The sequence below is a fragment of the Fusarium oxysporum genome, chromosome II (assembly GCF_013085055.1).
Source record: "Fusarium oxysporum Fo47 chromosome II, complete sequence".
Lineage (NCBI taxonomy): Eukaryota > Fungi > Ascomycota > Sordariomycetes > Hypocreales > Nectriaceae > Fusarium > Fusarium oxysporum.
In genome coordinates, this window is record NC_072841.1 from 2,979,296 (window position 1) to 2,992,361 (window position 13,066).

The 13,066-nt window shown below is 50.5% G+C and overlaps 4 protein-coding genes across 4 annotated transcripts; 1 reads left to right on the forward strand and 3 right to left on the reverse strand.

Annotated features, from left to right (window-relative positions):
- Positions 1–242: 242 nt before the first annotated feature.
- On the forward strand, positions 243–2,505 carry FOBCDRAFT_15760 (SPX domain-containing protein). The gene is made up of 5 exons (XM_054703373.2): positions 243–605; positions 718–885; positions 957–1,841; positions 1,896–2,441; positions 2,502–2,505. Exons 1-4 carry the CDS (start codon positions 563–565, stop codon positions 2,336–2,338), a joined length of 1,539 nt encoding a protein of 512 aa, XP_054559348.2. The 5' UTR covers positions 243–562; the 3' UTR covers positions 2,339–2,441; positions 2,502–2,505.
- Positions 2,506–2,611: 106 nt separating this feature from the next.
- On the reverse strand, positions 2,612–4,558 carry FOBCDRAFT_126524 (pyridoxal phosphate-dependent transferase; the record flags this gene model as incomplete). Its single annotated transcript, XM_031173721.2, has 3 exons — positions 2,612–4,283; positions 4,349–4,443; positions 4,511–4,558. 3 exons carry the CDS (start codon positions 4,556–4,558, stop codon positions 2,612–2,614), a joined length of 1,815 nt encoding a protein of 604 aa, XP_031050506.2.
- Positions 4,559–5,737: 1,179 nt separating this feature from the next.
- FOBCDRAFT_15769 (uncharacterized protein) lies at positions 5,738–8,425 on the reverse strand. Its single transcript, XM_031173723.3, has one exon. The coding sequence runs from the start codon at positions 8,109–8,111 to the stop codon at positions 5,835–5,837; it is 2,277 nt and encodes a 758-aa protein (XP_031050508.2). The 5' UTR covers positions 8,112–8,425; the 3' UTR covers positions 5,738–5,834.
- Positions 8,426–11,075: 2,650 nt separating this feature from the next.
- FOBCDRAFT_197035 (Alpha/beta knot methyltransferase) lies at positions 11,076–13,029 on the reverse strand (the record flags this gene model as incomplete). The annotated part of the gene is made up of 5 exons (XM_031173726.3): positions 11,076–11,111; positions 11,542–11,758; positions 12,132–12,604; positions 12,659–12,918; positions 12,987–13,029. 5 exons carry the CDS (start codon positions 13,027–13,029, stop codon positions 11,076–11,078), a joined length of 1,029 nt encoding a protein of 342 aa, XP_031050511.3.
- Positions 13,030–13,066: the final 37 nt, after the last annotated feature.

Here is a 13,066-nt window from a genome sequence, read left to right on the forward strand (position 1 = left end):
TCGAACGACGCAGTTGGTCTGATTCATGAGAGGTATCATTCAATTTAAACGCCTCTACCGTTGCCGGCAAGAGATTGCCGAGAGCCCACTCCAGGCTCATCCCTACCCGTTTCTTCCCTCTTCTAAAGCAAATGGAAGACACCATTCGGAGGGAAAAAGACCATGAGTTACCCGAAATCGGTGCCAATATTTACGTGGGCGAGTCTGCATTAAGTTAGGTCTCTCCCTCCCTCCCTCCCATTCTCTTTTGATACAATATCGATCTTTTCCACACACGAGGTCATTCATTAATTACCGAGTCAACTAATGGCACTCACTCACTTATTCTTCTCCTCCTCCTTCTCCTTGATGCGGCGCATTTCCCTGACTTGATTCTTGATCCTTCCCCTGCTTTTCTCCTGCGATCCGAGTCTTTCAGCCTTAAGCGTCGCTTGGTCTGCTCTTATTCTTTCGTCTTTTCCCGTCTTTTTGCCACCAACTGCCTTATACTGCAAGTGGTCGCGTGCCTCTCTTATGCGAAAACTCCTGACACTGGATTTGCTGCTCCACCAATTTGGCGACCATGAAATTCGGTCACGATTTCAAAGAGACTCTACGAGCTCAAGGTTCGTCTAATTCACATGTTTTGTTCGTATTCGGGTTGTTTCATATTCAGTATACTTTATTTACACAATACTATCACTTCTGTGCACCCTAGTGTCTAACTAAGCCTCACAGACTTCCCTGCTCACTGGGTAGATCATGCTATTCCCTATAGCCAGCTCAAGAAATGTCTCAAGAAAGTTGCGCGGGAGCTACATGAGCTTGGACTCGATCCTGAGACGTTGCGCGAGCTCCTCAACCCCGATGAAACGTCTCCTGTGGCCTTGAAGTATAAACTCAACGGTATGACATGACGGACTGACCCCAACGTTTTCAACGGTTGTCTCAGCCCAAAACTGACTGACTTTCCACAGGCGGTGCCGACTCTCACCTCCGCCCAAAACTCACCGTACAGGTCCATCTTCAAGATGGTGTCCCCGTCGATGCCTCGCTTGCGCCCAACACGCGCGACTTTCTCAACAAGATCGCAATCAACCTCCCCCAGAACCAACCGGCGCAAGTCGAGCCCGTCACTAAATCGCCAATCCCGGACTCTGTGAAGGATGCCGCAAAAGCCGAAACCGTTGTCGAGACCACATCTGCACCCTCCGCCGAAACGGTCGATGCGCTCGCTGACGAAGCCAACGACAAGCTCGCCATTGCTCTCGCCGACGAAAAGACTGTCAAAATTACCGAAACGCCAGCAAGCGACTCCGAACAAACAGAATCCATCGCTGAGCCTACAAGCAATGGCTCGACCCCAGCCTCGCCGACCTCACCTGCTACTGGTACGACCGAAGGAACGTATGAAATCATCGAGGTTCCCCTGACTTTCGATGCCGAATTCTTCGAGATGCTTCAGAGCGATGTCAACAACCTTGATGCTCTGCAAATGGAGGAAGAGAAAACCATGACCTCGGAAATCGTAGCGCTTGGAAAAGAAGTTGAACAGGTCGTAAAGCCGAAGCGATTTTCAAAGACAGATCTTGCACGATGGCGACAAATCTTCGAGCTGTATTTGGATGCTGAGATCTTCTTCGCTACCCACGAACAAGACCATGGAGAACGCTCAAGTCAAGTCGCCCTGAGGCAGCTGCAATGGTTCCAGGACCAGGTCGCTAAGCAGAATCTCGTCAAGGATTTCAAGCTTCCCGAGAGCAAGGCAGCTTTCACCCGCTTCATCAACTTGAATGCGTCCCTTCTAAAGAACATGCAGTTCCAGGAGCTTAACAAGACTGCCGTTGCCAAAATTCTCAAGAGTAAGTAGGATATGCCAACTGCTTGTCAAGCCCGAGATACTGACATCGCCAAAGAATTTGACAAACGAACAGCACTGGGAGTTGCTAGAAAGTTCCCTACCGTTGTTCACTCAGACAAGCTCTTAGCAGGCACCATTGCACGAGATGTCTGCGCACAAATGTCGCAAGAGCTCGTATCCAAGGTCCCCCAGCTGAACGACTATCTTTGCCCAGTCTGTTTCTCAGTAGCTTACTTGCCTGTCCGTCTCGACTGCCAACACGTATTCTGTATCCGTTGTGTCATCAAGATTCAGCGACGAAAGGAGAAGCATTGCCCATTGTGCAGAGCAGATGTGGTCCTCAAGGCTTCTGCGATGAATCTTGACTACGAGCTACAAAAGTACATGAAGAAATATTTTGCAAAGGAGGTCAAAGAGAAAGCGCGCGCGAACGAGATTGAGCGTGGTATCGAGGACTACGGGCCTGGTTATGTCCACCAGGAATGCTGCATAATGTGAGCTCAAGAGGCTCAGACATGGACACGACTATTATTATCATCACGGCATACTTGAGCGCCTTGGATTGACACGGACTTTTGCATCAGAAAGAACCATGACATTTGTAAGTTCTATGTCATCTGTCTACCAGTAAAGGGCACAGTCAACTAACATCGTTCTTTAGATTTACGACGGAAGACTGCATCGGTACGGAACAGTAATGACATGAACTTTATAGAACGCAGATTGACGATTATGTGCAAGGAAAACAGCACTTTCATTTGCTTTTTATCATCAGCTCGTAATTGACACAGCCTCAGCCGCCTTCAAGGCGTTTGTAAAAGTGTCCTGAAGTTCAGTAGTCTCCTCTAAACCAACGCTTACACGAACAAGATAAGGATCAACGCCAAACTGCTCAGCCCATTCCAGTTCTTGGTAGTGGGCCAGGAGAACATACGGTGAGGCCAAGGTGAAATTTGTTCCTAGACTTGGTCCCTTTGCAAGAGGCAATGCGTCAAAGAAGGCCTGAGCATGCTCCTTTTGCTGAAATACGACAGAGAGTAGACCGCCGTATCCGCCATCTGGCAAACGGACCTTTTCGTAGTGAGACTTGGAGTCATTGTACTTGGGATAGTAGATGCTCTTGACAAGGGGATGTGTTCGCAGCACTTCGCAGATAGCATCCGAATTCGCGTTGATGCGGACCACTCGAGATTCGAAGTCGCGACTGTTCCTCTCCATGAAGATGACATCCTCAGGCCAGTAGTTGTCTTCGTAAATCTCGTTCATGGTAGTCTTGAGTGTGCGGTAATACTTGCTCTCAGGGTTGAGAACAAGCCCTCCACCCATGACATTGGAGTCGCCCGAGAAGATCTTTGTGAGACTGCTGACAACTACATCTGCAACAGGGAGGACGTTGATATTGGCAAATGTGCCAATTGTCTCGTCGACAACGACTGCGAAGTCGTATTCATCCGCCAATTTGCGGATGCGAGTGAGGTCAGGGCATGTCAACAGGGGGTTTCCAGGGAACTCGCAGAAGAGGCCGAGGAACCGCTCGCCATTCTTGAGTCGTGCCTCGAGATCATCGAGGTCTTCTGCAGAGGCGTGTCCGTAAAAGAGACAGCCAGGGCCAAACTTCTGCAGAATCTTGAGTGTGTCCACATAAGGGAAACCAAAGTTGATACTCTGTGCTGGCTCTCTTGCGTGAAGGAGCGCACGGTGAGCATTAAAAATGGCGTTCATGCCAGCAGGATAAAGATAGACGTCGCTCTCCTCAAGGTTGGGCATGCCGCGAGTGTTGGATGTCATTGCAGGTAGAGGGCCATTGTTCAGATCGACGTCATGAGCCATGGCTCCAGCGATACGTCTACGGATAGCAGACTTGGCACGCTCAACCATGGACAAATCGAGGTTTCTACCAAAGCGCTCTTCAAGGAAACGTGAGCTCTCGAGAGACTCAACAGGAGTCTCCGGCGAAGGTTGCTTGGGCGTTGAAGGGGCCGGAGAGGAGACACCATCGATTGAGCCCGGGCGAGTATAGCGTCTTGGACCGCGGAAAGGTCTGCCCTGCGAGGCTTCAGGAGGAGTCCGTGATCGAGCAGCTGGGATGAGGAGATCATCCTTGAACAGGCCGTGGCAGAACTCAGCACGTCTACTGGACGTGCCCTCGCCGGTGTGCTGCCAGTACTGCTTGGCAATTGGAAATACCTCAGAGGGATAAACAACAGCTGAGATGGTGGAAGTGAGCTTCCTCAGCACAGGCGAGAGCTCCTTTGATTTGTCCAGAGTAAAGTCAATGTTGCGAACCTGACTCGCCAGCTCAGGAGAGATTCGCTGGAGGATGAAGTCTAGACAGCGGTTTGCCACTCGCGGTGTAGGGAAGAGCATAGCCTGTTGACCAGGACTGCCATAGCGATCAACAATGTCTTTGGCGAAAGCCTGAATACCTTTATGGACAAAGAATCTGTTGGAGTTTCATGTAAGTGAGGGTACTTCGTATAGCACGACAGTTGATATGGCTCAGCTCACCGAGGGTAACCCGTCGTCATACGGTTCACAACCCAATCCTCGCCCTCTTCGTATCCGACATTTGCTTTCCATGTTGGCAAAGAGACACTGACGGCCTAAAGACATCAGTTAGTAAAATAGTTCCCTGATAGATACACACTCAATTGTTTGGTCTTGACTCACATGTGCCGTGTCGGGAGGAATGGACTCGCCCAGGCCAATCTCTGGCATTATAATGTTGAACAGATGAAGTTGATATGAAATGGATGAAGAGAGAAGAAGGTAATGATGACTAGACTTTGGTCGGTATATTTGAAGCCGATATATACCGAATAGCAAGTTTATACAAAAAAGTATATGTGAGACAACTTTTTTTCTTTTGACTCGATGTGAATTGGTGGCGCCGTGGTTGGATCGAGGGGGAAAAATGTCCGAGAACCGGAGGGGAAAGCCTGTGTGAGTCTTTGGCATGTACCCAGAAATCCTGGAGAATAGGCTGTGCTAGTGAATGGATTCAAGTGGGACAAGTGACTCTTTAAGCTTGTTTTGGTTAAGTTACTCACTGAGCTGTATTTACTGTAGATCATCTCTCAAGCCTTATCTCACACAAAAATATTGAGTCTCTCCTCATCTCGCCCCTCCATTTCCATGAATTGGTGCAAACCATAACAACGAAACCGTGAGAATTGCCAATGACCAATTCTATAATAATTAGGGTGGGATATCACTCCTCAGAGTCTAGACTAGCGACTAGGTAGGGTAAAGTAGTCGGTGATATCCCATGTACTGCACTTGATTAATGTGACGCTCATGGTGACCCCCACACTAAAAACACCAACATTGATGGATCATGAGGGTGTTGCAAGGAGTGGGCTGCACCATGATGATGCGAGATAGAGGGGCAGCTAGCAGAGGTGTGAAGGATTATGTTCTGGGCGGTAAATGACTCGGCAATAGACCGCTGACTGTGATCTTGCAATGCCAATGTCTTCTGTATTTGTATGATTGTGTCGTCTCTATTGCGCATCTCTGAATACTTGTATGTCTTCTGTCTTTCTTCATGTTCCGTCATGTGTCCAGTCTTGACATCCAACAACTAGTCACAGCTTGTCGTCAACCAAACAAACTGCTATATTCCAATGCGTCTTACTCAAGGAAACAGGAAATCATCGCAAAACCTCCCTTCACCGAAGAAAACCTGGGAAAGAAAGCCATGGGCCCTGCCCGGACACCATAATAGTAGTAACACACAAACGCCTCCTCATATCCCAATCAAATACCCCATGAGATTAGATCCAAGCTGCTATCCTTGAAACAGAACCCCATGAAGCTCCATCTGTGGTCTGTAAACAACATACTGCCTGCCAGTTGGACCATATCATTCTGTCGAACCAATCTGAAAAGGCCTAGTCATGCATGAATCGCTTTCTATCCGTCCCATCAACTCGTCAATCGTGTCGTTCTAATCGCCGCTCGTAGAAATGCATCTCATAATCGTAATTCTTCCTTATCGTATCTTGCGGCTTCGTCTGCTCGGCTTCACCCCAACACAGCTGATACTGTCACTTGGAGCAACACTGACCATGTCGTCATCCCAATCAGCATGGCTGCTACCAATGCCGCTCATTGGAAGCGAAACGTTCCTGGCAGATACGTAGCTCTGAGCCTTGCTTGGGTAGCCCATGTGTGGGTAATCAGGTCCAGTGGCCATCCGGGGCACGTTGTACCGACTCCTGGCCCGACTCCTCGGCATCATGTCTGGCATGTCGGGGGCTTCGTAGACATCGGGATCCAGAGGAATTTCTGGCGCGTCAGGCACCTCGGGGACCTCTGGTGCTTCCATAATGTCGGCCTCCACCTCAGTGCGGGAGGATCGACGAGGAGCTCGTGAAGACGGGCGTGACCGAGCTGAAAAGTATGTCCGCTCATCGTCATACGGAGGCCGGTGACCACGGACGACTGATTGTGATGACTTGGGCGCTCGGGAACCGGCATGGCTTCGGCGGTCGTCGTACTTCCGGCTGACGGGTGCCTCACTTCGGAGATCGTCCACTAATACTACAGACTTGCTGCGACTAACACCTGCTTCGCTGCGGGCTCTGACGCTCCTAGACTTGTCAGTTATAGGAGGCCTGGAAGACCGACGGCTTCTTGTTTCAAAACCATCTTCCGGAGGTCGTGACGACCTGCGACTGCGTGTATCAAATCCATCCTCAGGTGGCGGCCTTGACGCACGACGGCTTCGTGTCTCAAAGCCATCGTCCGGAGCTCTCGACGCATGACGGCTGCGTGTTTCCACAAACTCATAGGCGTCTTCTGGGGGAGGGTGCCTTGACGAGCGTCGACTTCGGGTGTTATCATATCCTTCCTCTGGGGCTCGACTTCGCGATCGGGCCCGAGAAGGAGCAACGCTCCTTGCAGTGCTCTTCGCAACACTTCTGGTGCTTGGAGCAACACTTTTCGCAGCGGCGCTCCTCGCAGTGCTCTTGGCTACACTCCGAGTTCTGCTCCGACTTCTGGCTCGGGATTCGTTTGACCATGGATTCTCCTCATCATAGGGGGCTTGCGTCAGGTATTGGATGGGGCGGACCGGCTCGTCTGGAGAATCCTCACTGCTGTCGTCTTCTATGTAACCGAGATTCCTTGGCGGATACGACTCGTGATGCATCTTGCGGGGAGCATAGTCATTCTGCATGTGTTTCTGGAAAGGATATCCCTCGGGATACATATCCTGAGGGGCAAAACCACCATGTCCTCGATAAGGCAGTGCCTTGGGCGGATATTGTGACGCCGTGGGAGGATAGTCAGCGTAGGTAATTCGACGCTCGTCATTGTGTAGTTTGTGAACCGTTGGGGCCTTCTCGGGGAAGGTTGAGCGTCGTGGGAGTGACGGGGGCTCATACTCTTGTCTTGGTTTTCGTTCTCGTTCCTTAGCATTGTGGCTTGCAAAGCCATATGTGAGGGCAGCGCCAGCGGCAGCAACTCCGAGGATGGCTCCGACGACAGTGGTAGTACTTAGGCCGTTGTTATTGGAGCTTTGGCGAGGGGAAACAGACACGGGTTCGTCCTCATCGGCACGAGAGGCAGCACGTTGCGTCATCTCGGCAGCTGTGACGGTATTGGGGCCGTGTTTGGCAGGAGACTGACGGGGCTGAAAGGGTGACTGCCCGTTTATGGAAGAAGAAGACGAACGAGCGGAAGCAACAGGCTGAAGCTGAGGTTGTGAAAGAGAGCGATTCCTGTTTGGCTGGGCGGTGGTGCCGTCATAAGTCCATTCGATAATTCGACCAAAATAATCCCGAGGACAAGTAGGCTGTCGATAAACGACCTGGATGGTGTTGCCGTCAAGGTCACGTACTGTTGCTCGTCTTGGGGTTTCACCGCCTTCAAAGCCTAAACGAGGTCTGGGGCTGGGGCCTCCGGGATAGATTGGGTCACCGTCAGTTTGAATACTCAGCCACGGATTCGCGGTGAAGGCGCAGTCGTGGAAGTCGATCACTGCATCAGTGGATGGTACCGCAAAGACCAGAGTCGAGAGCTTGACGGGTTCGAAAGGTCGAGAAACCTCACGGATCTGCAGAACTGGCGTGCCACCTTTTTGATCGTCACCACGTTTGCCTCCAGACTTGCCGGCTCCAGCTGGAATTCCGTAAGTGATAGTCCCAATGGACGAGTTCTGTTCGCGTGACTCGTTCAAGAAGCGCAGGCCAATGAGCTGAAGAGTTGCCGAGTAGAAAGATGAGGACTGTGCCAAATGTGACACCTCAACGAATGGTAGTGTCATGGTCTCTTATAGAGCTCTGAGTGCCAGGACTGTCCGATCGGCTGCCTGCTGTGAGGTACCCGCTCGGATGCCTTGGCCGAGATTGCTGGAGTCTTGGAGTATCTCCAAAGACTTTTGGAACTGAACGAATGCGTTGCTCGAGCGTTACTGGCTGAGCAATATGTAAGAGGAGGAGGGGGCTGGTGGGGAGACTGGAATATCGGTCAAGGTTGGCGGTGATGAGTAATGAAGAACCAGGAGTAGAGTAGCAACCCCAAATTGTTGGAGAAAATTAAAACCGAAAATTTTAAAAACGACAGATTCGAAGGAAAAAAATCCACGAAGAAGAAAGGTCCAAATAGATAGCGAGAAATACAGTGAGGCAAGCAAGAATGTTGGCCGGGTGAGGTGGCGGAGTGGATGAGAGAAGGCGGTCGAGAATGAACGGGTAGGGATTCCGAGGCGACCCAAGGTAAGAAACAAGGCGTATCCAATTCGATGCCCTGAGATGAGTAACTGAGTGAGTGAGTTGTCCAGCTGAGGTAGTGCCGTGCGGAAGCCCAGAGAGAATTGAATGGATCCGTACGGTACGGTAAGGCAAGGCAAAGCAAGGCAAGGTGATGTGAGGTATTGTGAGTGGCCTAAGTCGAATGGTGAGTTGTCTGTTCCTTAGTCTAGTCGGTCAATTGCTGCTTGGACCGACACCTTTGACGCCCAACACAACAAGAAACAAGAGAGTCAAAGATGAATGGCCAGGTCCAAGATGCGAGATGAGTAAGAGCACACAAAGATCGATTGGTACCCGAGACTGTGAGTAATCCTCGTGGCTCCAGATAGGCACGGTACGGTGAGGTAGTGAGTAATAACAAGAGCCTGGACACCAGGGTAAGGTATCCGGTATTGAATGTGACAAAGCTGCGATGCAATTGCAAGGCCCTTGACCGAATAGACGAGGCAGGGATGCGTGGATGGATATGCGTTTATGTTTGTTCTGTTAATTGCTCAAGGCAATTGGAGCAATTGCTCTGAGAAATGGAGACTGGAGACTCTAGAGGCTCTGTCTGTAAAAGAGAAGAGGAGGAGAGGCTCGAGGGGGGAAGTCGAAAGAGGGAGAGAGAGAGAAAAAGGAAGATGCAGCTAAAGAGAGAAGATCACCCGGATGGGATGCCCTGAGAAGGTGTCGTGAAGGTGGGCTCTACTTTGGAGGTACTGACTGGCTCAGGTACCTGGTCTGTTTAGGGCCTGTCTACTGAATGTCTCTGCCCAGACGTTCTGCTGCTGCGTCCAGAAGGTGACCGGACGCCCATTGTCTCAGCCAACCCAGCCCTCCCGTTGCGTCTCATAACAAGTCAAAGGGCCCTGTCATGCACCTCTTGTGACTGTGGCTCTGTGACTCGCTGACATCTGACCCTCTCGTGCTCTTCCTGTATCCAGCTAGAAGTAGTCGCAAGTACCCATCCCCTCTCTGTCAGGCGTGGGCAGGGCATGGGTTCTGCATCACATCGCATCATAGTCTATCACGTTGGGTCGAATCACAGACACGATCAGGCCTGGGCAGATCCATAGCCCCCATCGTGGGCAGAGATACAGGGCTTCGCATGCCGTGAGCTGCCATGGAAGTGCTCTAGAATTGTGAGGTGCACTTGTGCATCTTTCAGCGGTACCTGAAGTGTTTGCTGGCGGTAATTGTTCACTTAGCTAGACACATAGCGCGTATCCCGTCTTGAGTTAGAAGCCGGCCCACTAGCCCCGCGCTATCCGGCAGCACCCGCTCATGACCACCCCTGAACCCTTCAAGCTCTGAACCAAAATTGGATAGCTGTTGCTCTATTCAAGGTCGTTGTTGTCAAAGCACCTGAACAATTCATAAAGATTCTCCGATTTAGGCGGTGGTAAAAAAAAAAAAAAAAAAAAAAAAGAACATACCCCCTTCATGATATGCTGTGCACATGCGGTGATAGCATCATGTGCCATCCTTGTAACGACTTGTCCTAACTTGGTACCTGCAGCTAGAAGGGTCAGTCAACCTAACATCCATGGTGCCACGAATGAATGGATGGTTGGGTGGGAAGCTCTGGGCATTGGACCAAACACAGCTCTACTAAACTCCTTAAGCCCTTTCACCACTAAGTAAACCTGGCCCGGAATTCCCTCACAAATGATAAACCACTTCCACATTACATTAACTTCCATGCTTAGGTGACACTGTCTTGACCTCTCTTGTAGCCATGCAGCCGAGCTACTCCAAAACCGTCCTCCTGATACTGTCTTCCCCTCATAGTCTACCCCTCTCCTCAAGCCCCTCAGTAGGGCAGGTAGCTCTGCTCATCATATTGATCATGACAGCTCCCTGCACCAGATAATAACATCTGACTGTCCGCCATGGCTCGCTAGATTATTGCTATAATAAGGATATGTGACACGCCATGGCTCATAAAAGATATCTAGTGCTGGTTGTTGTGGTTATCCTCTCCACCATCGTCTTGCTCTTTTCGATCATCGGAGAATAGCTCATGGGAATCGGTCCAATGACTTTCGGCCATCGATGCGTGACCACGTCAAGGCCAGCGGCTGGACTCACGGCGTCCGGCTTGATCCACCGGACCTCCACCGGCACATCCACCCCCGGCCTGGACCGGCCAACCCCGGCCCTTCGGTTACCTTATCAAGCATCAGATATTGAATAGGATTAAGCCCTCTCTGTCTGATTCTCGATTTTGACTCGACTTGACTGGAACAACCAAGTAATTTTTAGATATTTTTCAGCAGGAAAAGAGGGCCATTTTGTGGAATAAAATATCCCACCGCGAGGCAGAGAACAACACGTCTATGTAATGACTTGTCGTGGTGTTGGCCAAAGGCCAGGCCCGATTCGAACTTGCGGCCGACCAACCTCCTGGCCATGTTTATTATTCGCCTCCTCAACCTATCGTTCGTTTGCTCACTCCTCCGATGCACAAGGGTTCAGAACCGGTGTTTTACCCTTCAAATCGCGTGGGGGCTATGTACTTGACTGACGACCTAACATAGGTAGTAGTAAATAACCAACCATACTACTACAATGACCAATATCCATAACTCATTTCCTTGTACGTGACTACTTTAATCACTGTGGTAATCGTGCTGGCATATAACAACTATTCTGGCACCATCTTAAATGCTGTCCACATCCTTCATGGTCCCATCACTCCATGCTTCCCATTCTTTCACCCAAGCTAGAATAGCTCTGGGCACACGAGACCTACCTAAAGTGCGGGGCGATTTGGTGCTACACCAGCCCTTTTTGGTCTGTTGCACACTCGCGGTTGCGGCGGATTAGCTTCACTTGGTGGCCTCAGTCCTAACGTTAGTCATGTCTTTGGTTCAGATTCAGATTCCTGTTGGTTTGAGATACACACGCAAATCTGTTGGCTACCTTCACAATAGTTTACATATCCGCATCCTCCCTTACAATAAATATTGTCTTTTCTTTGACTGTCTGGCGTCTTATCTGTCCGTCCATCGCGGATAAAGTATTGAGGGGTACCGAAGAACCATGACGGGATTGACCCGTTGTGGCAGCCCCATTATCCTCAAAGAAATCGAACTGCTGAGAAATGCAGATTCCATCGCAAGAGCTCCCCGGATCTTTCTCAAAATGCCTCGTCGTGGCTTTCCCACCAAGAAGCCTTGACTGATTAGACCAATAGGCCCAAACAAATTTATAAGTAGATTCCATCCAACTTAACCTTGGCAAAACAACCATCAAGCACTGGGGGCAAAATAGAACAGACTCGCTGAGTGACAGTAGAAAAGAACAAATAGGAAGGTATGGGTCAGGTTGAAATGACCCATCAAGACGACATTCACGTCTCGGACCCGATGTTGAACGCCCCATGTTTTGGTTGCAAAAACAAGCGACAGCGAACACCCCAGGCATTCCAAGTTACAACCGAACCGTCTCAACCCCAACGACGATGTTGTATCGTCGTAGGGCGAGCCGGTATTTGGTATCCATCGCAGCTTCGGCCCCTCGCCGACTTGATCAGCGACAGGTCTTACATAATGTCCCAGACATCTTCAGCCGCGTGACAGAACTTGCTGCAAGCAACACTAGCAGACAGAGAGTAGTTGCTGATGGAGATCTTCTCGTCAACAAGCGCATCGGCGAAGTTATCCTCACCCTTAGCCATAGCGCCAACGAAGACACAGATGCTATCCTTGGAATCCACAGTTTCAACATACTCACGAACCTTGACAAGTGGCGCATCGAAACTCAGAGTAACCTTGCGGCAATTGGGAGGCAAGTGGTCAGTGATGGGGTTCTGGATCACTCGAAGCAACTTCTCGTTAGAGTTGGTGGAGCGGATGGACAGACGGTGCAAGAGTTGCACCATCAGACCGGCAAATCGCTTGAATGTTCGTGGAATACGGACTGAGGGCGAGACCTCAATCAAGACACCCTTGGCAGTATGGATGTAGATCTGGAGCTTGCCGGCTTTGTTGATGGGCGAATCCAGAAGGGTTAGTAAACACTAAGAGAAATGGTCAGCATGTTGAATGCCGACTCAGAAGATCAGAGTTGAAACCTGATGGGTGATGTCGGGACGAGCATCACTAATGTCCCGATTCATCTTGCGCATGACACCGATGTGCTCATCGCTGTTGAGCAGAGAGTACTTGTCCTCACGGTTGCGGCTGGTGCCTCCGTGAGAAGCCTTGTACGTCTCAAGACTGGCATTGGACAGGACGACGATCAGACGCTGAGAGTCCTTGTCTGTGGGAGGGATGGGAGTGCTCTGCTCGGCAACCAGCTGAGGCAGCGAGGGGGGAGGGAGAGATTGTGTGCCTATATTTTCCAACATGTCAATGGCGACTCTGTAGGAATTGCAGGTCGAGTTCTTGGTTGGCTCTTACGAGGTCGCTTGACTCCAGCAGTTCGACGCTCGGGCGAAGACATGATGAAGGAGAAGAGAGAGGGCGAGACCGAGAGAAAA

Coding starts and splice junctions, on each gene's coding strand:
- FOBCDRAFT_15760 (XM_054703373.2), top strand. CDS start 563: ATGAAATTCGGTCACGATTTCAAAGAGACTCTACGAGCTCAAG. Junction 606..717: donor AGAGACTCTACGAGCTCAAG/GTTCGTCTAATT, acceptor TAAGCCTCACAG/ACTTCCCTGCTCACTGGGTA. Junction 886..956: donor CTTGAAGTATAAACTCAACG/GTATGACATGAC, acceptor GACTTTCCACAG/GCGGTGCCGACTCTCACCTC.
- FOBCDRAFT_15769 (XM_031173723.3), bottom strand. CDS start 8,111: ATGACACTACCATTCGTTGAGGTGTCACATTTGGCACAGTCCTCATCT.